At 34.6% G+C, this 25058-nt stretch overlaps 3 protein-coding genes across 5 annotated transcripts; 2 read left to right on the plus strand and 1 right to left on the minus strand.

The window, feature by feature from the left end:
- Window positions 1–299: 299 nt before the first annotated feature.
- Window positions 300–3385, plus strand: crn (pre-mRNA splicing factor crn). Its single transcript, XM_085198910.1, has 5 exons — window positions 300–479; window positions 573–758; window positions 846–961; window positions 1507–1663; window positions 1764–3385. Exons 1-5 carry the CDS (start codon window positions 441–443, stop codon window positions 3348–3350), a joined length of 2085 nt encoding a protein of 694 aa, XP_085055036.1. The 5' UTR covers window positions 300–440; the 3' UTR covers window positions 3351–3385.
- Window positions 3386–3851: 466 nt separating this feature from the next.
- Naa20A (N-alpha-acetyltransferase 20 A) lies at window positions 3852–5542 on the minus strand. Its single transcript, XM_085198911.1, has 5 exons — window positions 5321–5542; window positions 5129–5244; window positions 4835–4964; window positions 4410–4546; window positions 3852–3968 (listed from the first exon to the last, which is right to left on the minus strand). Exons 1-5 carry the CDS (start codon window positions 5371–5373, stop codon window positions 3883–3885), a joined length of 522 nt encoding a protein of 173 aa, XP_085055037.1. The 5' UTR covers window positions 5374–5542; the 3' UTR covers window positions 3852–3882.
- Window positions 5543–6197: 655 nt separating this feature from the next.
- On the plus strand, window positions 6198–25038 carry e(y)3 (PHD finger protein enhancer of yellow 3). 3 transcript variants are annotated; one of them, XM_085199419.1, is made up of 14 exons: window positions 6198–11466; window positions 11807–12278; window positions 12388–12491; window positions 12566–12667; window positions 12890–12965; window positions 13282–13432; window positions 15111–15343; window positions 16213–16442; window positions 16568–16706; window positions 17096–17258; window positions 17611–17799; window positions 18617–18806; window positions 19924–19995; window positions 21598–21707. In XM_085199419.1, exons 1-13 carry the CDS (start codon window positions 6668–6670, stop codon window positions 19952–19954), a joined length of 6879 nt encoding a protein of 2292 aa, XP_085055545.1. In that variant the 5' UTR covers window positions 6198–6667; the 3' UTR covers window positions 19955–19995; window positions 21598–21707. The 3 variants fall into 3 exon arrangements, with proteins under 3 accessions (XP_085055545.1, XP_085055544.1, XP_085055546.1); XM_085199418.1 differs by lacking the exon at window positions 19924–19995 and adding an exon at window positions 23008–25038 and having other exon boundaries at window positions 6199–11466; XM_085199420.1 differs by lacking the exons at window positions 19924–19995; window positions 21598–21707 and adding an exon at window positions 23008–23150 and having other exon boundaries at window positions 6199–11466.
- Window positions 25039–25058: the final 20 nt, after the last annotated feature.

Consider the following 25058-nt stretch of genomic DNA (forward strand, 5'->3'; position numbering starts at 1 on the left):
CTATTCTCGTCTCTTTTTTTCTTGCGGTACGTACTATAATAGAGCGAGATACAACAGATTAGTGCTTACTGCTTACTCTAATGAAACTACGTATGTCAAATAATGGCTATGTGTACAGACACATAACCACAACGTAACATGTGTGTAGTTTCGAATAACCGCGTAGCTCCGAATCACGGCATAACTAGTTTCGACGACAGCCCGAAACTAGTTATGCCGTGATTTGGCTTGTAAGCAGTTTCTGAAACTAGTGACGCTACGTAACGCCCATGTCTATGTTCCTTTCCTTGTTATATTTGTAGTTTGTATTATACGGACACGCGACATTACAGTATTTACTAATTTATATTTTATAAATGCAATGAAGATTATGCCATAAACCTGTTAAAATCATATACTTTTTTCAATATCTGTAATAGAGTACAAACATTTTGGTAAACATGGATACAAAATCTACAAAAATGCCTAAGGTGGCAAAAGTAAGTTGTTATAGCGATGGTTCTGATGGTTGTTCTTTTTGTTATATAGTTAAATGAAAAATGTGTAACAATTAAATTAACTTTACAATTTAGGTCAAAAACAAAGCACCAGCCGAAATTCAAATTACTGCTGAACAATTGCTACGTGAAGCTAAGGAAAGAGACTTGGAAATACAACCACCACCACCAAAACAAAAAATCTCAGATCCAGAGGAACTTAGAGACTATCAACATCGTAAAAGGAAAGCTTTCGAAGACAATATTCGTAAAAACAGACTCGTAAGTAAAAAATATATTCATACTAGGTATTATTTAGTCATAAAATATTCAAAAAAACATACTGATGTAAACTTTAATATATTTCAGGTTGTCGGTAACTGGCTTAAATATGCCCAATGGGAAGAATCACAGAAGCAAGTCCAAAGAGCTCGCTCCATTTATGAGAGGGCTTTGGATGTGGACCACAGAAATGTTACCCTTTGGTAATTTAACTTCATTGTATGCTAGTTTTTGAGTTTATAAGATTACTTCATTTGCTGCCTAATTTTACATCACATGTGGAGTGGTGCAACATAATCCTGACCTAAAGCTTGTTACCACAGGAAATGATAATAATTTGTTCCCCTGAGTGGCAATTGAGCCCAAAACCATGGTGTTAATAGTCAGACACTGTGCCACTGTAGTAGTGCACTACATCTAGCATATTAATTAAAATTTGTTAAAAGTGCATGTTGTAATACTCCAGTAAGGTAACTAACCTTTTTTGAAGGATATGCCACCTCAGGGGCATGAATTATGTTCATTTTTCCACTCTGGCAAAACAGTGTGTAGTGTTGACACAATAAACACCAAGCCTCAAGTTGCAACTTATTCTTGACTGCCCCATCAAAACATTTTTAAAGTGTTATTGCACAATTAGGTAAGAAAAATAATTATTAATAAAACATAAAAATTTTAACATAGCAGGATTTGAACAGATTAAATTTTTTATATGTTTTTTTAATAAGTACAAGTTTTTTGTTCTTAGGCTGAAATACACTGAAATGGAAATGCGTAACCGGCAAGTAAATCATGCTCGTAATTTATGGGACAGAGCAGTTACAATTTTGCCTAGAGTATCCCAATTCTGGTACAAATATACATATATGGAGGAAATGTTGGAAAATATAGCAGGGACAAGACAAGTGAGTTTGTATTTCTTTGATTATCACTTACAGTACAGTATAATAAGCTTTTCTAGGATACAAAAGTATTAAATTTATATTCAATCTACCCTTTTTTTAGGTCTTTGAAAGATGGATGGAGTGGCAACCTGATGAACAAGCCTGGCAGACTTACATTAACTTTGAGTTACGTTATAAAGAGCTTGATAGAGCAAGGCAAATTTATGAAAGATTTGTAATGGTCCATCCTGATGTTAAACATTGGATTAAATATGCAAAATTTGAAGAGAATCATGGTTTTATAAACAGTGCTAGAAAAGTGTATGAAAGAGCCGTTGAATTCTTTGGTGATGAAGAATTAGATGAAAGACTGTTTATTGCTTTTGCAAAATTTGAAGAAAATCAAAAAGAACATGATAGAGCTAGAGTCATTTACAAATATGCTCTTGATCATATATCCAAAGACAGGAACAAAGAACTGTATAAGGCATATACTATTCATGAAAAGAAATACGGAGACCGATCTGGCATTGAAGATGTTATTGTTAACAAAAGGAAATACATGTATGAGCAGGAGGTTATAGAGAACCCTACAAATTATGATGCATGGTTTGATTACATAAGGCTTGTCGAAAATGAAAGTAATGTAGATGACGTAAGAGATACTTACGAAAGGGCCATAGCTAATGTACCACCATCTAAGGACAAACAGTTCTGGAGAAGATATATTTATTTATGGATTAATTATGCTTTATATGAGGAATTGGAAGCAGAAGATGTGGATAGAGCTCGACAAGTATACAAAACATGTTTAGAATTGATTCCACATAAAATATTTACATTTTCAAAAATTTGGTTGATGTATGCACAGTTAGAAGTTCGATGCAAGAATTTAAAACAAGCAAGAAAAACATTAGGCATGGCTCTTGGTATATGTCCAAAAGATAAACTTTATAGAGGGTATATTGATTTAGAGATTCAACTTCGAGAATTTGACAGATGCCGAATATTGTATCAAAAATTCCTTGAATATGGACCAGAGAATTGTGTGACATGGATTAAGTTTGCAGAACTAGAAACTTTATTGGGTGATATTGATAGAGCTAGAGCAATATATGAAATAGCAGTAAATCAGCCCAGACTGGATATGCCTGAGCTATTATGGAAAAGTTATATAGACTTTGAAGTATCACAAGGTGAAACAGATAAAGCCAGACAATTGTATGAAAGGTTGTTAGAAAGAACTGTTCATGTAAAAGTGTGGTTATCATATGCTAAATTTGAGCTTAATGCAGAAAATCCTGATAATATCAATATTGAATTGGCTCGTCGTGTATATGAACGTGCAAATGACAGTCTTAGAAGTGCTGGTGAAAAAGAGTCAAGAGTTCTTCTTTTGGAAGCATGGAAAGAATTTGAAACTGAAATAGGTGACCAGGAGAAGCTTGAAAAAGTTATGTCAAAGATGCCTCGTAGGGTCAAGAAGAGGCAAAAGGTGGTCAGTGAGGGAGGTATTGAAGAAGGATGGGAAGAAGTGTTTGATTACATATTCCCAGAAGATGAAATGGTTAGACCCAATCTTAAACTTCTTGCAGCTGCTAAACAATGGCGCAAACAGCAAGCTGTTCCAGAGAATACTGATGCTAATGATAATGATTCAAATACACCAGAAGAAAACAGTGACAATAACAATGAGAATGAATCATAGTTACATATGATTTTATTAAATAACATTGACCATCATTATGTGTTTGATTTTTCCTTTAATAGTTAATGTAAAGGAGATCACTTAATATATTATATTTTCATTTGCTGTCCAAGTATATAAGTACTTACGTAATAAAAAATATTTAACTAAGTATGATGTACATTAATTAATATTCTATACAATTTTTTATGCATTAATAAAAAAGAATGACACACATAACTTAAAATTTGAGTGGGATATATGTTTTGTTTGTATTGTACGAAATATAACCATTGGAAGTGAATAATTGCTTGAATACTTACTTTTTTCATTTAGATTAAATGAGTACCAAGAGGCACAGGTTTGACTTAAACTATGCCAAAGACATTTCCTAAAATATTTCGATATCCTTAGTGTAGAATAACAATTTAAAAAAAAAAATTTAAAAGGTGGTTTTCATGCATTATATTAGACTATTCTACTTGTTTTGAATAAGCTAGATTAAATAGAATTAAACAAAAGTTCAATAAATATTAATATATTATATTGCATGTCAATCAACATCTTCTGGTCGAACTGGATGTGCTAATGGTATAACTGACTTTTTATTTATATCTCTTGAACATGCTTTTCTCATATCTGTAAAAGATAAAATTATACAATATATGACATATAAATGAAATTAAAATTAACATATAAAAGCAATTATATTTTTAGCTATACTGTGTTTTACATACAAAAGGTAAGCAGAGGAAACCTAGTCTTAAGACACTTGAAAAAGTAATGTCTAATATTTAAGACACTTGTAAAATAATTAATTAATTAAAAAGAGAAGTTAATAATTAATTTACTTCAATTGGAATCAAACCTACAATGGTCATGTTTACAAGAACTGAATCATTATTTATTAATATTTTCATTTCTTTGCTCTGGCAACAAGACAAAAGCCCGGTGTTGAGTTCTTCTACTTGCAATGTTGACAGAAAGTGAGGAAGTGTCATAACACCAGGTTCCTGCTGTCTACTCTGCTATATGCAGGATACAGCGTGAAGCAGATTTTTTTGTAACTATAACTAATACCATAAGCATCCTCATCTGGATCTCCTGAATAATATTCAAGAACAGTCCTATAAACAATATATCCCAGATTTTTGTACATATTTATTGCCACCTTATTGCTTACTCTTACAAACAAATCTACAAAATATGCCTTCTTTCTGAAAAAATAATAAAGATAATATTTTATTTTATTTAATAAAAAATAATAATTAAAAAAAAACTGACAGTAACGGTGATAAAAAATCAAGCTGACAGCACTTTTCAGTATCTTTTTAAAAAGTTATATGGGACCACCTTTGAGTATACTACATACTCTACTCTAATAAAAAAGAAATTGAACTTGAGTAGTACAATTCAGGAAAAGTCATGGATAAGCATTAGAGGAACATAGTATATTAACTAGAGAACCTCCTATGGCACAGCAAATTAATTAAAAAAGTATATACTTTTCAGAAACTTCTTCTAATATATTCATCAAAGTTGCTGCTATTCCTAGTCTTCTATAATCCGGACTTACTGTCAAAGCAGTCACATGGCCATGCCAATTATCACCATGACCTTCTGCTTTTCCCATTACTGTAAATAAAAATGAAGCCGAAACTAAAGCAAAAACATTGTATTTTTATAATTACTGAGAATTAAAATATATTGAATTCCAGAAAACATATGGGAAACTATTTTTTTTTCTTAAGTTTTGCATTTATCTACATTTTTTATTGTAAAATTCATATCTCGCTTACTATATCCCATTATTTCTCCACTTGGTGACTCTGCCACTTGAAAGAATTCAGGCCAATGTGCTAAGTATTGTGTATAAAAGGATAATCCATATGTTTCAGTCAAAGGATCGAGGTTTCTAAAACAATAATAAAATAATGATAATAAGGATTTAAATTTTAAAGTAATAACAATTTCAAGAGAGCATTACTAACACATTATTAAAATATAACATGTCTTCGCACGTAAATGGTCGAATTGTTGTCATTGTAATTATTTGTACTAAATATAAATGGTAAATTTTCGAAAGAATGGTTATTTTGCTAATTATTTAATTGTCAATAAAAAGTATTTCAAAAAGAAGTCTAAAGAATCTACAATTTGATTATTTTTGCATAACACAATCAGTAATCACAGACACAGAACACATATACCCAAAATGCCATAGAATGCTTAAGCTCAAGTCAAGGCTACAGAACACATTTGCTCAAGACTGTCAAGTGAAATGTCAACGGGTAAATCAAATGCCAAAAAATAATCAAAAAAAGTAAATAGAATATTATAATTAAAAAATAAAGACAATTGCACATGTTTTGATATATATATATAAATATATATAGAATATTTTTTACTTTATTTTGAATCTTGAATTTAGTCAAAGTTTTTAAAAATTCTCGCATTTGCTTTGCAGTTAACCTTTTTAAACATATCAATTGTACATAATATATAGCAAGAATAAGTTATTAAAATTCGACGAGATTATAATAATAATTAAAAAAAAACCCTTTATATTATAATTAAAATGTAGCCTGCAAATTGCAGATCTATTTTTAACATTTGAAAATAACTTTGGCAATGGTACACCGTACACCTATTACCATAGACAAAATGTTTTTTTTTCATGGTTTCATATTTTTTTGGTTTTATGCAGATATTCACCATTTTTATATTAAATTAATTTGTAAATATGCGAAAATTTTCTAAGCTAATTTATTAAAATAAATATCTTATAATAATAGATTGTTATGGCGATTAAAATCATTTGTTGCCATACAAAATATTTTTGTCTACATTGAACTAACTATTATCCTACTCGTTTTACCACATGTCGAAAGGCATATTTATTACTCTTTTACAAGCTAAAAGCTCAAGTGGAGCGATCTATGGGCTTCTTGCAGTTTACCAACACGACAATGGCCGAATTGTCCATATAAGATATTTTTTATTGGCTCATACATCTAAACCTGCCATGTCTTTGGTTTTAAAAATGGCGTATACAAGCTTTTTGTTTGCCGGTTTACGCTGTTGAATGAATAGTTTTCAAGAACCTGTGCGTTTTTAGACGACACGTAAACGTCGTGAATATGAAAATAAAGTACATGTGTAGGTACAATAATCTGTACCATGGATCCGTGAACATATTTTTTTAGCGTTATGGTGAATTAGAATGGTGCCTGTGGTTTGTCAAGCTCGCACGTCGACAGGTTACCCGTTTGAAACGTAAATATCATCTAGCGGGCGTTTTATATTTCAGATATGACAGCATCGCAAAACAGTAGATAATGGAGAGCTCAGAAGACGATGCGGGCGCCGCGACGAACGCTTCCCGCCGCGTATCGGCGCGGGAAAAGGACGTTGGACAAATTGAGGACGTCAATGCAACTAGTAGTTTTCATGAGGATTCATCTGAACAGAGAACATCTTGTGAAACCCCTGCCATGTCGGAAGATAACTTCGACGGGGATAGTGTTCCGTCGCCGTCAACGCAAGATGTCAACACAAGCACGGAAGCGATTTTGGATATGATAGATGAGATCGTCGACGGGCCTGGAGCACCGAAGCGTTTACCTTTTGCTTTAGAAAATGACACCGATAGTAGATTTGCTGGTGGGGGAGATTCCAATAAAATTTTAGATACTAAAAATGAAGATAAAGATGATTCGTTAAATATTTCCCATACAGACCCTACCACAAGTGCCAAAATTAATGAAGAACAAAGTTTACAAAAAAGTTCAACGAATATACTCAATATTGAAAATGAAATTTTGACAAATAAAAAAGAGGAATATTTAAGAATAGAATTGCCACAGACTAGTTCATTTGCATCTAATAGTGACAATATAGTGATATCAGTGGTGGATACTCAAAAAGAGACTGTGTCGTGTTCTGTGGAGCCTATAGACTCAATAATAGCTCCAGTTATTCCTTCTAGTAGTGTTTCACAGACTATTAAAACAGAAAGTGCACCTTGCGAAAGGACAGTGAAATGTGTTACGTCTAGTGACAGTAGAGACAATGTTATTGTAGAAAGTGCTGAATCAACTTCAAGTGACAATAGTATTAGTGATATAAGGATCCCTGCAGTGGATTCAGCAACTAAATCTCCTCTGAGAAGGAGATTAGTACGGCCTTTACCTAATAGACCAGATTCAACTGTTTCTTCTACAGTTGACTCCAGTGTTAATATCCACACTTCTGAGCAGGCAAGTGAAAATATTGTTAAAGATGTATCTAGCTCTTCTGATGCTGTGCCTGCCATGCATGGTAGTGAAAAACCTGAAGAGATTACAAATATTAGTGAAGTTAGTATCTGCAAAGCGGAAACAAGCAGTCCTTCAAAAAAAATTAAACTTATTAGACAAAAAATAGTAACTCAAGCTACCCCTATACAAATAGAATGTCATTCTGACATAAAACCTCTAACAGCGCAAATTGAACAGTGTCAGTCAACATCTGAGCCTACTAAACCTGCTCAGAATGCTTATATGGAAACTGTAGCTGAAAATAAGCCAATTGATAATGAATGCAACACACATCCTGCAATTGTACCTAGTAAGTCTCCTGACCAAACTAAGGAAATTGTATTAGAGAGCACAAATCAGATTTGTAATAAAAAAGAAGTATCTGTTGCGTGTACAAGTCCTGTTTTAAGTGAAACAGTGGAAAGTAATGCTGAAAAAATTATAGAGGACACTACAACAAAAAAAACTTCTCTCAACATATCTGAAACAACAGAAACAAGCAGTCAATGTAAAGAGAATGACAATAGTAATATATCTAAAGAAAAAATTTGTTCTGAGGAATCTCAAGTAGTAAAACAGGTTCCCAAATTAACCATTAAATTAAGTAACAAAACTATTGATGAGATTAAACCACCTTTACCAAAATTGACCATAAAACCTGTTTGGCCTACCTCTGAGCCTGCATCTCAGGTTGATACACATAGTAAAGAACGAGTACCTCTTATAAAGAAACTAAATATTAAACTCATTAGTCAACAACCAGAGAGAATAAACGAAATTCATCGAAAGTCAAGTAGCAGTGAAATATCTGAATCTGAATATTCTGAAAATGATGAGAGTACAAGTACATCAGATCAAGCTTCAGCATCCGACCAAGGTCCTTCTGATACGATTCCCAAAGTAACAATAAAACTTGGGAAACCAGGCACTGAATCAGAAGGACAGTTTTATACTGAAAAAAATGTTACAAAATCTACAAAGAAGATTATGCAAAATAGTGATAGTTTAGAACAACATTCTCCTACAAAATTAAAAGTTGTTTTGAGTCAATCTGAGGATACACAGGTTGATAAAGTACCTAAATTAACTATTAAGACAGTAGCAAAATGTGAAAATCAGCCACTTAGTCCAAAATTGATTATTAAACCAATAAAGCCACCAGATGATATAAACAAAGATAGTGAACATTCACAACATCAACAAAATCACAATTTTTGTACATCTACAGATATACAAAAATTTAAAATATCAGAGTCCGGCCTTAATATAGATACAACACATATTCCTAAAATCACTATAAAACCAGTGACTAAATCTTATGATAGCACTGATAATATACCTGTAGTAACAAAATTAAATATAAAGCCTTTAATAAAACCTGACAATATAGACTTATCTGAGGGTTTGGATGAAAAAGTTCCTGTAGTTTCAAAATTAATTATTAAACCTATAGTAAAGCCTAAGGATAGTGAAATAGATAATAGTAGAGATGAAGTACCTAAGATTACAAAATTGAATATAAAACCTTTAAAAAGCCCGGAGACAAATTCTTCTGAAGAAAAAGACTGTGATGTTTTAAAAGCTGATGTAGATGAAAATAGTATACCTGTTGTTACTAAACTTAATATTAAGCCTATTGTTAAGCCATTAGATGAAGATTCTTTAAGAGATCATGAAAATCAATCATCTGAAACTGGAAATTCAAGTGATGATAATGCTGATCAAATACCTGTTGTTACAAAACTTAATATTAAACCTATTTGTAAACAAACCTATGAGGAAGACTCAGGACCAAGCAGTAAAAAGGAAGATACAATACCAGTTGTCACAAAATTAAATATTAAACCATTAATCAAGCCTGACAATACCGTATCACCACAATCACCAAAAAAGGAAATCTCAAAATTTACCACTACTACCATGCCTACTGTAACAAAATTAAACATAAAGCCTATAGTAAAACCTGAAAATGAAAGATTGAAGGAAATACCTGATCAAAATGATGATATTACTGTGAAGAATCCCCCATTGGTAATGAAAATTAATAGAAAAACTGCTGAAGATCAGTATTCAATAAATAAAAATGAACATGAACATTGTAATAATGTTAGTGATCCTGCTGTATCAGTGGTTTCCAAGTTGAAAATAACACCAGATGCCAATTTATCAGGAGAGATGCATACCAATGATAATTTGAAAGGCAAGTCAATAACACATAGCCATGTTGAACTAAATGATAATAGCACAAATAATTTAGAGACAAATCAAAATTGTGTTAATGCTTCCGAAGAAATTACTTACACAAAAGGAGAGGTAATACCGTCAGCAAAAGAAAATATAAATGAAGTAGGAGAAAGATCACAGGAAGATGTCAATAAATTACTTAAAGTACTAAGTGGCAGTCCACAGCATAAAACTTCAAAAGGTATTTTAGAGAACCAAGCTACACCAGACATTGTTCATCATGACAATACCACTAATCTTGATTCAGAGATAAATATTTCTTTAAAATTATCTAATGAAAGGCTAAAAGCCAAAAGCACGCCTATAAGGCAAAATTGTACTTTATTAAAGAAGTTACTAGAAAATAAAAAGGATAAAGTTCCAGAAGAAGATTCGGATCACAAAATCAATACAGGTATATTTGCGTCAGTAATCAATGATCCATCTAAGTCTCCGCAAAATGCAAGTATTGGAAGTGATTTACGCGTAGAAAGGTTGCATTCAGAAACAAATATTGATTTACAATCTATAAACAAAAGCCAGGTAAAAGAAAATAAAAATATTCTTGCATGCAATGTACCACTAAAATCTTGTTCAATTCAAGAATTATGTAAGGAAGCAAATGAGAATTTAACAAAACCTCTTGAAATAAATATTTCTGAAAAATTTTCACATCATAGTTCTGATCAAGATTCTCCTAGAATTATCATTAAAATTAATAAAACGGACCAAGGAGCATCAGCAAAAATAATAACGGAAGAAACTAAAAAATCTGATCTACAGTTATATTCACCCAAAAGTAGTAATGATTTAAATGATACACATCAAAAGAAGAACCTCATAAATAGTAGGAGAAAACCTCATGTAGATACACCTATGCCCATGGGCAAAAGATTAAGAAGCTCGAGAGTCTTGCAAACATCTGATAACCCTCCAAATGTAAGGCGTAATATGGGAAAAAGAACTTCGACGAGTGAATCAGAGAGTCCTCCTCAAAATAAGGAACCAGAACTTTCTGTATTAGAAACTAAGAGATTAAAACTAGGGCAACTTCTGTCTAACAAATCACTCACAATTACCCCTATTGTTTCAAAAGCGTCGATATCACCTCCGATAAGATCTTTAGACATGAAGAATACTAGGAATCATTCAATTTTAAATAATGAAAACTGTGCCAAGAATGGTAGCTCTAAGCTACATAATATTTTATCAAATTTACAAGCCAAACAGTTGCACGCCCTTGATCTTATACACCCTGAAAACAGTCAAAGTTCCAGCCCGGATTTGAAATCGAGTACTTCAGTTGAAAGCCCCGAACTTGTTTCCGACAACGCCTCCATGGATAAAAGTAGACCAGAAGTCCAAATAGTATTTCACGATAATTCCGAATCTCGTGATTTTAGCGCACCTGAGGAAATGGCCAGAGATCCTCTTGAAGTTGATAGTTTAAGAAGTAATGATTTTATGCAAGATATTCCAAAATCTGTAGAAATGACACCCCAACCTAGAAAACGCGGCCGTCCACGAAAATTGCCGGTCTCTGAAGGAGCGAAACCAATTACTTTACCTATCTCGGCACTAGAGGAACGTCCGCAGCGGTCATTACGACTTTCGAGGTAATTTATGCATAACTTTTTACATTGAGGTCAGTTGTAGGGCACAAAGTAAACGAGACAGATTGTGGGTTCGATTCTCACGCGAAAAAATTAAATATTTTCATTTCTTCGCACTGGCGTCGAGGCAAGGCGCGTCATTGAGTTCCGTTCTCCACGCATATCATATCTCCAAAATTTGGCGGAAAATGGTGTTAACTTATCTTTCTGCCTACCTTGCTGAGTGCGCAACGTACAGCGTGACGCAAAAAAAATCACATTTATTTTCCCATGATTTAGATATAATTTCAATTTATTTTTATATTGATATTTGATTTTATTTAATAAGTAATATATTTTCCAGAGATCGTCCAGTTATATTAGTGAAGCCTAGAGGAAGAGGGCGCGGGCGAGGTCGAAGGCTCGACACAGAACCAAACCCGACGCCGGCCGAAACAGTCGAGACTGCTAATAATTTTTTTGCAGAACAGAAACCTGAGGAGGAAATAGATCCTACCAGCTCCCGCATTAAATTGCCTCGCATGACGGAAGCTCTCGATAAAATGCCTTCTGTTTGTTCGACGCCTCTTACGAGTAGACGACGTACATCTTCAACGGATATGCCGTTTTTTGGGAGTACTCCGGACTTAAAAGTGGTTTTGGAGTCTACTCTGCCTAAAATGGAAGATCCGTTTTTAAAATCGCCAGAGATGATAAGCGAGAACAGAGGACGTGGAAGTCGAGGCAGAGGTAGTCGCGGTGGAAGAGGTCGCCCCGCCAGGAGTCCGAGGCGGGGTAGGGGCCGGGGGGGTGGCAGGGGCGCTATGTACATGAAGGTAATTTATATCAGTACATATTTCAGACTTGATTTAGATATTGATTTACTTAATCATTTATATTTTTTATTAATCTTCATCTAATTCTCTTTACTTATCATTTTGTTAGGAAACAATGGGAATATATGGCAGAGTATGTGGTCCTGCAACCACAACTGTTCAACTTTTCGAAGAGGAGACTTGCATGATGGATGATAATGCTACTCCTGCTAAGTATGTTTATTAGAATTTTTAAATATATATATAGAAATTGCAAGAAAATAACAATTTTTTTTTTTTACTTTCAGACCATCACATTTGCTTGATGAAGATTCACAAAGTTCTGTCAAAAGTTCAACTAATGACAGTAATAAGATGAAAAAATCAAAATTTGCAGACTTATTTGATAGGTGAGAAAATATTACAATATTGTTATGGAAAACAAAGATTTTAATTGTTTTATTATTTATATTGGGATTGTTTCCCACTCTGGTAGAATTATTTGAGCCGCAGTCTCTGCGTTAAGTTCCGCCATTTAATACACAAAGTCTTGAAATAGATTATCGAGCGTTTAATACTCTGCCATTCTATGCAGGATACAAAAAAAAATTAACAAATATTTATGTTTTCAGTAATAAAGTATGGACAGCTGCCGATGTCAAAGAATACACGTGGTCGCCACCTGAAACAACAGATGGAGAACCGCAGGTATTGTGTAATTCTCTTATTATATCCAAATAAAAAAATGTACATAGATGTATTATTTTGAAAGAAAATTGTGTATTTTCTTACTTAAATAAAAAAATATAGTGTCAAAGCGCCGGGACTGTGAGCGCATTTGCAGGTTTGATCCTGCTTAGGGAAATGATGTTTTCGTTCTTTAGTTTGGGAATGGATTGTGCTATAATCTTGTCAAAAATTCGGTAATATGTGTAAACGGAGTGCGTAAATACTAGATTATACTTTTTGTATATTGCTATATGCGGGTTACCTGAATCTAAAAAAAATATATATAATTCTTCAGGTCATGATGATTCAAGAGCAAGTGGCAATGTTCCTGAATGTGAAAAGCTTTAAACGGAGATATCCAGAACTGAAGAGACGGACTATAACTGGAGAGGAAAGAGACTATGTTTTAAGCAAAGGACTGGTTACTGAAGCCCTTTGCGATTTAGGTATCGACAGATGTTTTATATATTATACTAGTGGGCCCGGACGCGGCTTCGCTTGCTTAAGCTATAAGAATATTTATGAAATTATTTACAATTTTCAATAGAATTCGTACAAAAATATAAGCCTAAATAATCAAAATAAAACTACTTTTTAAACTACACTTTGGTTCTCTTCTAATAGAGTTCGATTTCTATTATAATAGAACCAAAGAAAAGTATAAATTAATTGTCAACAGCAAATAATTACATAAAAATTAACAGTAGTTCAAAATGTATGAAAATTTACAAAACCATCAAAGGCACCTGTCCGTTCGCGTCGGTCATACTATGCCACTCGTAGGCTAGGTCATTTCGAATCAGTGACATCTTCTTTATTATTTATTAGAATGTTATACAGTAAACTATAATTTCAATCTAGATGAAATGCTAAAAGTGACTCTTATATTTATTTTCATAGGGATGAATATCAAATTATAGAAATCATCTAATTTTTGTTAATGTATACAAATCTATATAGGCGCGCGCCATGTATGCGTTAAGCAAGCTCATTTTGGGTGACGTTTTCTTAAAACAACAAACTATGTAAGCCGTTACCTAGCAACGGCGGTTGTTATTAACATGGCGGAATAAATTGCATGTCAAATTAATAAGTATTTTAATATATTGGTATATATCGAAAATATTACAAATATGAGAAAAAAAGTATCCTATGTTCATCCCGAGACCCTCAAGTATCTCTATATGAGTATTTTATCACTATGAAATTAGCGGTTTGGCCCTGATTGCGTAAAAGACAGACAGACAGACAGACAGAGTTACTTTCGAATTTATAATATAGGTATGGATTTATATAATAATAGAGGCCCGGCATAGGGGCACAAGGGTGTGACTGTAATGTGACCGTTGTGGGTTGGATTCCCACTCGAGGGACTGAATTAATATTTTCATTTCTTTACTCTGGCACCAAAGCAAAAAGCCCGACATTGAGTTTCGCCATATAACACACAATGTTTCGAAAAATTCGGCGGAAATTAAGAAGCTGAGTGTATTAACACTAGGTTCCATCTGTCTATCCTGCTGTGTGCGGTATATAGCGTGAAGCTGATTTATTTTCTTATGAAAATATATTTTTTTATTTGCCATTACACAGGGCCAAGTGCCCAAGATAAAACTGACTATGGCCTCTTTATTAAATGGACTATCTAACACTAAAAGAATTCTTCAATTAGAACTATTAGTTTCTTAAAGAATTTGTTTGGTATAATATTCCTCATATTATGAGCTTCAACGGAGCTATTTAGATCTTTTAATCCATTATTTATAACATATTTTCTCACCCAACATTCAATGCCTCATGAATTCGGCGAAAAGTGAGGAACAGAGTGTCTTTACACTAGGTTCCCTGGTGTCCTCCGCCTACACTACTATGTGCGGGATACAGCTTGAAGAAAAAAGTTAATAGAAAAAATCAATGAAGATCTATATTTATTTTCAAATATTATAGTATGCATGAGTATGATTTAAAAACAGTATTTTTTTTACAAAATTAATACTACTTTTACTGAGGAGAAGAATTTTTATAATTATTTTCTATAAATATTATAATATATTATTTAAATATTATAATATATTTTATTATAATTTGGGATACAGTGTGAAGTAAAAAAAAAAATGTTTCTAGGTATAACAGCAGTAGACGCGAGTGAAGTCTTGGACATAATGCTATCAGACTATCCTCACAAATATGAAGAGTTCCGGAGTCATCAACGTGAAAGGCAGCTCGCGGAACCCGAGGACGATGTTCCAGATGATACGAAAATTGTAGTTAAAATGGAAAAAATTGAGTTTAAAGATCAAAAACCAATAGATAGTAAACCTGAACCACCTAAAGTTGATCCAGAAAAGACTAGACAGGTATGTTTTTATTTAAATTACTAGTGGTAAAACTACACTCGGAAATGTTAATTATATCTTAAATTTTGATTTTAACTAAGCGTTAATTGACGTCTCTCATTCTCAACTCTGATAAAATAAAGCTTGGCATTAAGTCGCAACTCGACATGCAATGTCTTGAGTTAAGGCTAAAAGCAGAGAACACAGTATTTAGAACATAGTTCTCTTTTCCCGATCTAATTGAACTAATAAAAATATAAAAATGCAAATAATGTATTCCTCCGAGTAGGCCATCCACAGTCATCTCATTGTGTCATAGCTTAGCTTACTTAATTTAATATATTGTTGATTTAGATGACTACATCTCACAGTGAGGTAGGTCAGGTTGATTGATGATAAAAATTAATAGATAAGTAGATAAGGGAGATTACGCAAATTAAGTATATTTTGGCAACATTTCGCCGTAATAATACGAACAGCATTCAGAATTAAACATAAATGTACTCCTGTAACAAAATATATAATGAACACTCCCGCTAATGCCTTTATAAAATGGAGTCTTATTACTATAAAAAATCTTATTACTGTTTGGGTAACTTATACATTTTCAATCTAGATTTTTCGTGACAATATTTAGTGAAATCGAATTTGTTGAATTGTTAGCATCTCTGTAGGAAGATTTTTACAAATTTTCGCTTCCCAAAGATAATTGCTAAGAATTATCGTCTGGCAAGAGAGAATGCTATTTATTAAACATTTTTCTAAATAAATATTTTTCTTTCCATAGTGTGGAATAACACTTTAAAAACCTTAAAAATAATATTTAGTGTATTGTCTACAATTATTTATGAATTATAATTAGTAACAATTGTTCAACTCTGCCACAACAGGACATGGCGGCGGCGGCGGTGGCTTCGGCCAGCGAGTTCAACGCGCGCCTCAACGCCCTGCGGCGGCCAGCGTGCGCCGACCTGCAGTCGCTGACGGTGCAGCGTCGGCGCGCGCCCCCTGCGCCCGCGCCACCTCCACGCGTGCGCCCCCCGCATGGCTTCTACCCGCACGCGCTTTTGCCCGGGCAGTACCAGCACACCTATCGGGCGTACGCGGCTGACGAGCTCAGGTATGGCATTGTGTAGAGAGCACTAATGAAACAAAAACACTCTTATAATATCCTTTATATTTTAAGATATAATGTAAAATATCATTTGCTTACACTTTTATTGAATTCGTATAATATAATTTCAGATACTTTCCCTTAAACACGGCGCTGGCGGCGCCCCCCGCGCCCGCGTCCCCGCCAGACACGAGCTCTGAGTCGGAGGGCGAGTGGGGCTCGCGGTGCTCTTCCTCCGACTCAGAGAGGGACACGCATAGAAATGCTAAGGTGATTTTTTTTTGTTTCGCGCTGTATGCAGAGAGAACACAGTATTTAGAAATTCTGTTTCTTACGCACTGCCTAATTTTCAAGGCGTTCATTGTACTTTGATTGGCGGAAATCAACGCTGGGCTTTGTATACCAGAATTAGGAAAAAAAATCCCACCCTGTTATCTCTAGCTTTATCATCGCGTTTACAGTTAGACACTGTCTCACTGCACTTACAACAGCCTCAATATGCTATAAATTAATAAATGACTATTTTTTATAAAAACAACCAACAATATAAAATTAAATAATCTTTTTTTAAATGATGACTCAGTTAAAATACATTCTCCTAATCTACACTTAACAACAAATACTTAATTCTAATAAACCACAAATATTTTAATAAACAGAGAAAAAAGCTTACAAAAACGAAGCGCAGTAGCAGCCAAGCGGAGCCTCCGGCCATCAAGGAGGAGGAAGTGGACACGTGCCGCGTGTGCAGCCTCCGCCTGGAGGCCAATCGCAAGTACACGCACGAGCGGTTCCTGGTCTGCGCCAATTGTAACGCTAAGCGTGAGTATGGGGGTTTTATATAAGACTTGTAATGTTGTTAGGTTAAGAGGGGAACCTAGTGTTGTGATAATCCGTTCGTTGCGTTTCGTGCTTAGTGATAGACCTTAATACCGCAATTTAATTTTTTGTCGGTGTTAAATAATGAAAATAATTCATTCCCTTGTGTGGGAATTATATAAATAAAATAATGTAAGTATAATTATTATTCTGAGTGGGTATCGTATAGTTTGATGTTACGAGGCCATATTCAATTTTGTAACAAAAATACACATTCGTAGTGTAACAAATAAAAATTCGTAAAACATAAATTATTATCAAAAGTAATAAAAAAAAACAAAATCCTCGTCGCCAGTACACCCGTCGTGCATCGAGCTCGGGCCGGACACTATCCGCAAGTGCCGCGAGTACGCGTGGCAGTGCGCCGAGTGCAAGACGTGCTGCTCGTGTGCGCGCCCCGCCGACGACGACAAGATGCTGTTCTGTGATCTGTGCGATCGCGGCTTTCATATTTATTGTGTTGGCCTCAGAACTGTGCCCACTGGTGGGTTATATATGTTACATTTGATTTTCTTCGCATATAAGTTGGTAGAGGAAACGGTGTTGTGGCACTGTTTCTCAATTTTTGGAACGTTGCGTGTTGTGTGGCGAAACTCAAAGCCGTCATTTGTCTTCTTACCAGAGTAGGGCAATGAAATTATTACGTTCTCCTGAGTGGAAAATGATCTCACAACCTTCACGTTTACAGTCACATTAGTTGTACTAACAGACAAAACACATTGGTGAGTTCCACTATTCAACACAATCACTAGTGAATCTGGTACATAAATTATGTATAGTTAAAAAATCTATTGTACCCAGTACTTTCCATTCTTGGGTGGTACACGTGATGCAATTAAAAATATTTTTTCTTAGTTTCACGCTATATCTCGCATATAGCTAGATAGGCAGAGGGAACCGAGTGTTAAGACACGTTGATCCCCGGTTTTCACCGCATTTTCAAGCCATAGTGTGTTTAGTGAGGAAACTCAACGTCGCGTTTTGCCTTGTTACCAGAGCAATAAAATGAAAATATTAAAGCATTTATTGCCCCGAGTGAAAATCGAACACAACCGTCGCGCTTACACACTTATGTCGCCGCACTTACACACTTACGTCGCCGCGCGCTAATTGATTTACAACGCATGGATATTGGTTTGTAACTCGTCCAATCTGTATATTGATACGGACCCCTCGTACCGCAAGGCAGTGGCATCCAGAATAATTGTAATAAAAAGCTACTTAGGTATTTCCAAAACTGTGGGTGAAACCCTTAACCCTTCACTCGCCACGTAACTAACCCTCGACCCGTCACGTTGCAGGTCGGTGGCACTGCGTGGAGTGTGCAGTGTGCAAGTCGTGCGGCGCGCGAGAGGCAAGCGGGCTGGGGGGCCCTGGCGTGGCAGGAGGAACAGGCGCGAGCGGGGGGCCCGCCGAGTGGCACCACCAGACGCGGCGGGGGCCCGGCGGGCACAAGCTCTACTCACACTCGCTGTGCACGCCATGCGCCAGGTCGGCATCTACCCCTATCTATACCTGTATACGTGTGCACGCGTCCGCTTACACTCACACCACGTGACTGACACGCCCATAGACACATGAAATGAACGTGAACTTTGTGGGATTCGATTCCCACTCGTGAGAATGATTTACTTTCATTTCCTCGTTCTTGTCATTAGACAAAACAGGGTTAAGTTTAAGTTTAGAATTTGATATAAAAAAATAATTGTGCATGTTTTTATGTTTAACATAAAGCAATCTAGTTAATATTATTATCTTTAATGAAGATAAAAATAGTAAAGTTCATAAAGATAATAATAATTTGTTAATTTCGTTATTGTATATGGTATATGTCACATCGAGCTGTAAGTGGACGCGTGTAATTATTAGAAGATAGTAATTATATTTATTGTAGTATAAAGTTTTTTTGTCGAATTTTCATAGTAGTAATTATTGAAAATATCAATTATTCAATATTTATAATAAGTAAAGTAAGTGCAATATTTAACATAATGACATAAAACTTTATATTCTATTGTTAGTCATAATATTAAGTGAATTAAAATGTATTTACACTATCACAAGTGTTATGTAAACTTCAAATAGTTTATTTTAAAAATTCTAAACAATTTTAAATTTTAACAGTAGAACACTTAATGATGGCTTAACAAATTTATGAATTATTTAGTTGATTGAATATTAAGTAAGAGTCCTAATATAAAATGGCCTCTTAAAATCAGAATGAACATATTCCCTTTTTAACCTTTTTGTATGTATATTTTTTTGTTCAAATCCAAAATATTTACAATACAAGGCCAGAGAGATAAGACATTTATTATATCTGTAATTTATTACTGACTTCGAATAACAGGTTAATCTGCAAACCAATTTTTCAAAAATGTATATAGCATAGTAGAACCTGAATTCATACAATCAAAGACCACAGATAATTAATTGTATATTGTTAAAATTACATTACAATTTATAATGAACTAAAAACTGCTTTGGTTCTGGTTCTACTAATATTTTTTTAAAAAAGTAATAATAATCACACAAGCACGTAAATATTTCTTAACGACTAAAACTAAAGAGAATGATGGTACTCAAAGTGACACGGTTGTTTTTCAAGTAAAAGCAAGAGGGGCAACAACAAAACCTGAACCAATAGTTGCGTTTACATCGAAGGAGATGCCGACGAAAAGTACTAAGATTTTTTACAAAGTTTCTCGATGATTCTATGTGTATGGACTCGCTTTGCGGGCGGCTGCTCTCCTACTATAAATTGTCACGCCTATGTAGAATTATATATAAAAAGTAAAATGGGTTTTAAATAATCGATAACTCTCTTCGATTAACCGATAATAAACATAGTCATAATCGATTTTAAATGTACTTATAATAGCTTACAATTTAGTATGATATATACATATTAATAAGTATTAATATTCGATTAATTAATAATAAATAATCGAGTAAATAATAGAATTGGCGAGTAGCGAGAGCGGTCCCCGCCCTAAGGTCCGTAATTTGTTAACTGGTCTTGGTAGACATTGTGTTCTCACGTCATTCCATGCGTGTTCAATGTTGACTAACACAAGCTCACCCCCTTTCACTATCGGAATCCGCTTTCTCTGGTATATTGATTGTAGCATTTTTGACCCCGCATAATGTTATTTACGATCCAAGCGTTTAATCAGCACATTTACTCCTTACCGAATTCTTCTAAGTAATATATTTCTTATTAAAACCAAGTTAAATTTTTATATAGTTTATTCATAAGTATTGAAGATAATATTTAGCAGAATTTGGTAATAGTTATAAGTTGCATGCACCACATCTCTTCATACAAGATATTTCGATTAAGTAACGGAGGTTGTTTGTTTTTTTTTTCTACATACTATTTTTGTACTATATATAGATTTTTGTTTGAGGACGCTTCGGTTACGAGTAATGTTTAGGCAAACAATCTTTGTGGGTCAGTAAAGCGGGTAAAATGTTGGATAAGTTTTGAATACAAATTTCAAAGTCATACTTTTCCAAATTAAGCCCCAAATTTGTTTTAAAAATTATGAGAATCATCATAATCATGTGTGAAATTGGCCTTAGGAATTAACACTCATTTTTTTGTATACCCTACTTTACTGTCCATTTTCATTTTTTTTAAATAATTATTGGTAACTTGATATTGATTCTTTTTATGTAATTGACGCAACAAGCAGTTTTGTTATTTAATTTATTTTCCTCTACTATATTAGTTATAAAGTGTTGCTTCAATTAATATCCCATCATGGCTAAGGATGTCGACATCATCAGCCGTTGTAACAGAGACTAACTTCATTCCATACTTCGTTTAACTAACACGGGCGTAATTCAATTATCATGTTTAAGCATTCACTAACTTACTTTGTTACTTGTTTTCTGGCTCTTTATAAAATTATTTTCTCTTTATTCACACTTTTATTTAATCTGTTATGTTCTTATTAAAGTTTCCAGTTAACTTTTTGATTGGTAAACAATTTCTACGATATTCCTTTTGTGCTAAGTTAATCTAAATTTCTATGTATATTACATTTAAATTTCAGCGCATTTGTTTTATGTTTACTTTCAATTCTTATATATCTATTTTATGCCATGTATATATAAACAAATAAAGAAATTATTAATTACCACGATCGAGCCAACGATAAGTAACAAAGTGTAATCCGAGTCCGCTCGGCCCGACTCGGCCGATACTAATGGCGTGTTTCTGTGTTCCGGTGCTTGTGCGCGTGCGGTCCGTATGTGTGTGTGCGTGCGTGCGTAGGGCGTATCGCATCGGTCGCTACTGCCCGCTGTGCGATCGCTCCTTCATCGGGCCCAAGGGGACAATGCAGCTCGTCATTTGTAAGCTGTGCGATAGGCAACACCATCAAGGTACGTCATTGTAGCGGGAACTTTCCCCCCCAAATCCCCCTCGCCTCCATCCCCGGTCGTCTCCCCCCTGCGCCCCCTTGCATGTTAATGCGGCAGTGATAGTTGAACAGAATATTGATGTTATATTGTGGTTTTTGAAATATTCAGTTTATATTAGCCATTGTTAGCGCACCCCCCTGCCCCCTGCACGTGACAGCGGCAGTGGTTATTGAACAGAATATTTATGATATATTATATATGTCTAAGAATACTCAGTTTATACTATTCACTGTTAACGCGTCCATAGGTTGTCATGCTTTATGGGGCTGGATATAATTGAGACTAGGTTCAGTTTTGAGACCTTGTTTTTCATCGATTAAAGAGATAAGCTTCTTAGATATACTTGGTTATATAACTTATATCCAGCTTTCTATATTTTTCTATACGCTTGTTTTCTTTTGATCACATAAGAATATAATTTTTTGTTCCGATCGATAGGAAATTATATTCTTTATGTCTGCCGCTTTGTGCTTTAATTAATGCCTTGAAATGCATGGTTTACATTATTTCATTTTCGACAATTTTTTATCATGTTGTATGTATCTATATACACGCTTGTTCCATATATTCGCTTTTTAACTCTCGATGTTAATTCCATCGTGAACCACCGAGTTTGAGCTATGTAAAGTCATACACAGTCACCCGAAATAGGAAGCTTCAAGTCTTGTGTTAGATGTGTTTAGAATGGACGTATAGGTGACCGCATGATGTGTCCAGCAAAATATATAAACTGCCTCGTTAGAGCCAACTCGAAATGCTATAGACAATCAGGGCTCGAACCTCCTGTCTAGGAAGTCGGTATTTTAATAGAAATGCATATATACATATTTATTTGTGTGCTATATATAATACACGGCATACATTCACGACACACTCACAGCTACATATGACGGCCGAAACTTACGATTTTGTTTTGTTTTTTTATTTGTTTATCAAATAATTCCGTAACAGGCGTCAATAAGATGATAAGTCGATTTGAACATCTAATTTTTAAATCATAATTAGCTGTTTAGTATGGGAGTTATTCAAATTTCCTGAGTTTGATTTGTGCAGTAAAATAGATCTATCAATTAAATAATTTATTCACTTTATAAATAAAGTAATTCTACTGGTAATTGCGATTAAATAATTACGTGTGTATATCGACTTATGGACCTATCGACGCCTGATACGTTAGTCGTTCGGAAGTCCGGTGTGTGTGGCTGTGTGCGTGCGTGTCTGTGTATACGTGTGGTGACGTGTGCGTGCGCGTTGTGTGCAGAGTGCGTTAGGGCGACGGTGGCGACGCTGAACGTGCTGGACTACACGTGCGGCGAGTGCCGGCGCGGCGGCATCACGTCGCGCGCCGCCGCCGTGCGCCTCGCGCCGCGCACCATCGCCACGCTCTTCATGGCCAAGCGCCGCTTCAACAAGTACGCGCACCGCCAGTACCTGCAGAGCCGCCAGCGCCACCTGGACGCCTCGGACGCGGCCGACGCGCCCGACGACACTGACGAACTCTCGCTCTAGTGTGTAATATATATATGTGTGTGTAGCGACGCGACATCTGATTAACGTAACGTAGCGTATGTAAGTATAGCTATAGCGGAGTAGCGGGGGTAGTGTACATAACTGATACTAACTTCACTGGGTAGCTGGGCAATCGTACTATTTTAATATTAACGTTTTTTGGTCCGCCCCGTGGCGGGTCGTGTCTTAATCAATATGTTTACTGATCATTTCTCGAAACAACAATAAACTGTATATTACAAAAATCTGCCTTTCAATGCATTTGGAATGCAAATTCTGTTAGAGATCGAAAGAGTCGGCGCGTCGCTTCGGAGATGCTTCGACGTGAAGACGGTGCGCATTTTCTTTTTCGATTTTAGATTTATTTTTAGATTATTGTTAATTTTTGCTTAATAAGGTATTTATTTTAGTTATACTTTTATATGGATACAACTGTATACAACTTATACCCGATTATTATCATTATATTCACATATATATATGTATTATTGTATATTATATTCGAGGAGAGATGGGGATATATTGAATTTTTTCAGTTGATGGTGACTGTGATGTCCGAAATGAATTTACTTATGAAGAAATTATACAAACTATCCTATTCCCAAAAAACATTATTAGTTTACTGTTTAACATTGTTGATTATAACTATGGTACTAGATTGTTAGGTTTCTTTAGTTTAATTATAAGAGTGAAATCAGCAGCTCCTCTTCCAAGTGACAAATTACAATTATTTTTCAACTCGCTTAAGACAAAATGCTAGTTACTGTCCAAATAAATATGCTTTTATGATTGTTATTATTGATTTTTGAAATTTTAATAGTTAACAGACCCTATTTTAATAACTAAATCGCTAAACATTGTTTTATACATTGGAGTGGCAGTTGCGAACTAGCATTTTGATTTAATTATAAAGTACAAAACATAGGCTACCTTTTATCTTCTAATTTATCAACGACATTCGCCTTGGAAATTGTATGACCAGCTAAATATATTATAACATAAATTTATATAAGAGTATATTATATTTAGTTTGACTATTATGAAGAAATTATTTATTCAATCCATATATATCATATGAAATATATAGGTTTCTGCCGTCAATAATTTCCAGGGCGACGCTCAATATTCGAGACAGTATCAATAAAGAAAAAGATAAAAGAAAAGAAAAGATAACAGTAATTTGAAGCAATGTTCTGTTAGACAGTGCATTGTTCTGTAAAGGGTTTCTAAACGCATCGCTTATGCGCGGCGACCGTCGACACCACAACTTTACTGTGAATCTCGCCCCTAGCTTATCTATAAATGGAATTTAGCATTGTATCATAATATGTTTCCCCTTTAAAATGATATTTAAAACTAAATTTTTATACTGCGTAGCGAATAGTGCCGTATTGTGTATAGTAAAGTGTGGAGCGCCGGTCGTGATCTGTCCCAAATTCGTTGTGTATTATAAATATTGTATTAGAAATGTATCGGCGATCGACTAATACTGGTTAAGTGTAATTGTATCGAGTTTAGTTTATAATTATGCTTTCTTTATCATTATTAATCATAATTTACTTAGTGACGACTTTTAAGGTATAATTATGTGAACCGATCGTTTGATAGAATCATGTAAAGTTTCGCGCGACGACTCGCGCCGCTTACGACACAGGTGAATAAGACTTACTTGTAAGAGAAATAATTATAACTTTTATGTCTACTTAATGCAAGTGTAAACGTTCTAGAAATCTCGCACTGTTCGGTCAATTTTGTAAAAAAAATAAAGTAAATTCTAATTTGAGCCCACGTTTTTTATTGTCT

The sequence above is a fragment of the Heliconius melpomene genome, chromosome 16 (genome assembly GCF_056956725.1).
Source record: "Heliconius melpomene rosina isolate 202511_hmr_F chromosome 16, ASM5695672v1, whole genome shotgun sequence".
NCBI lineage: Eukaryota > Metazoa > Arthropoda > Insecta > Lepidoptera > Nymphalidae > Heliconius > Heliconius melpomene.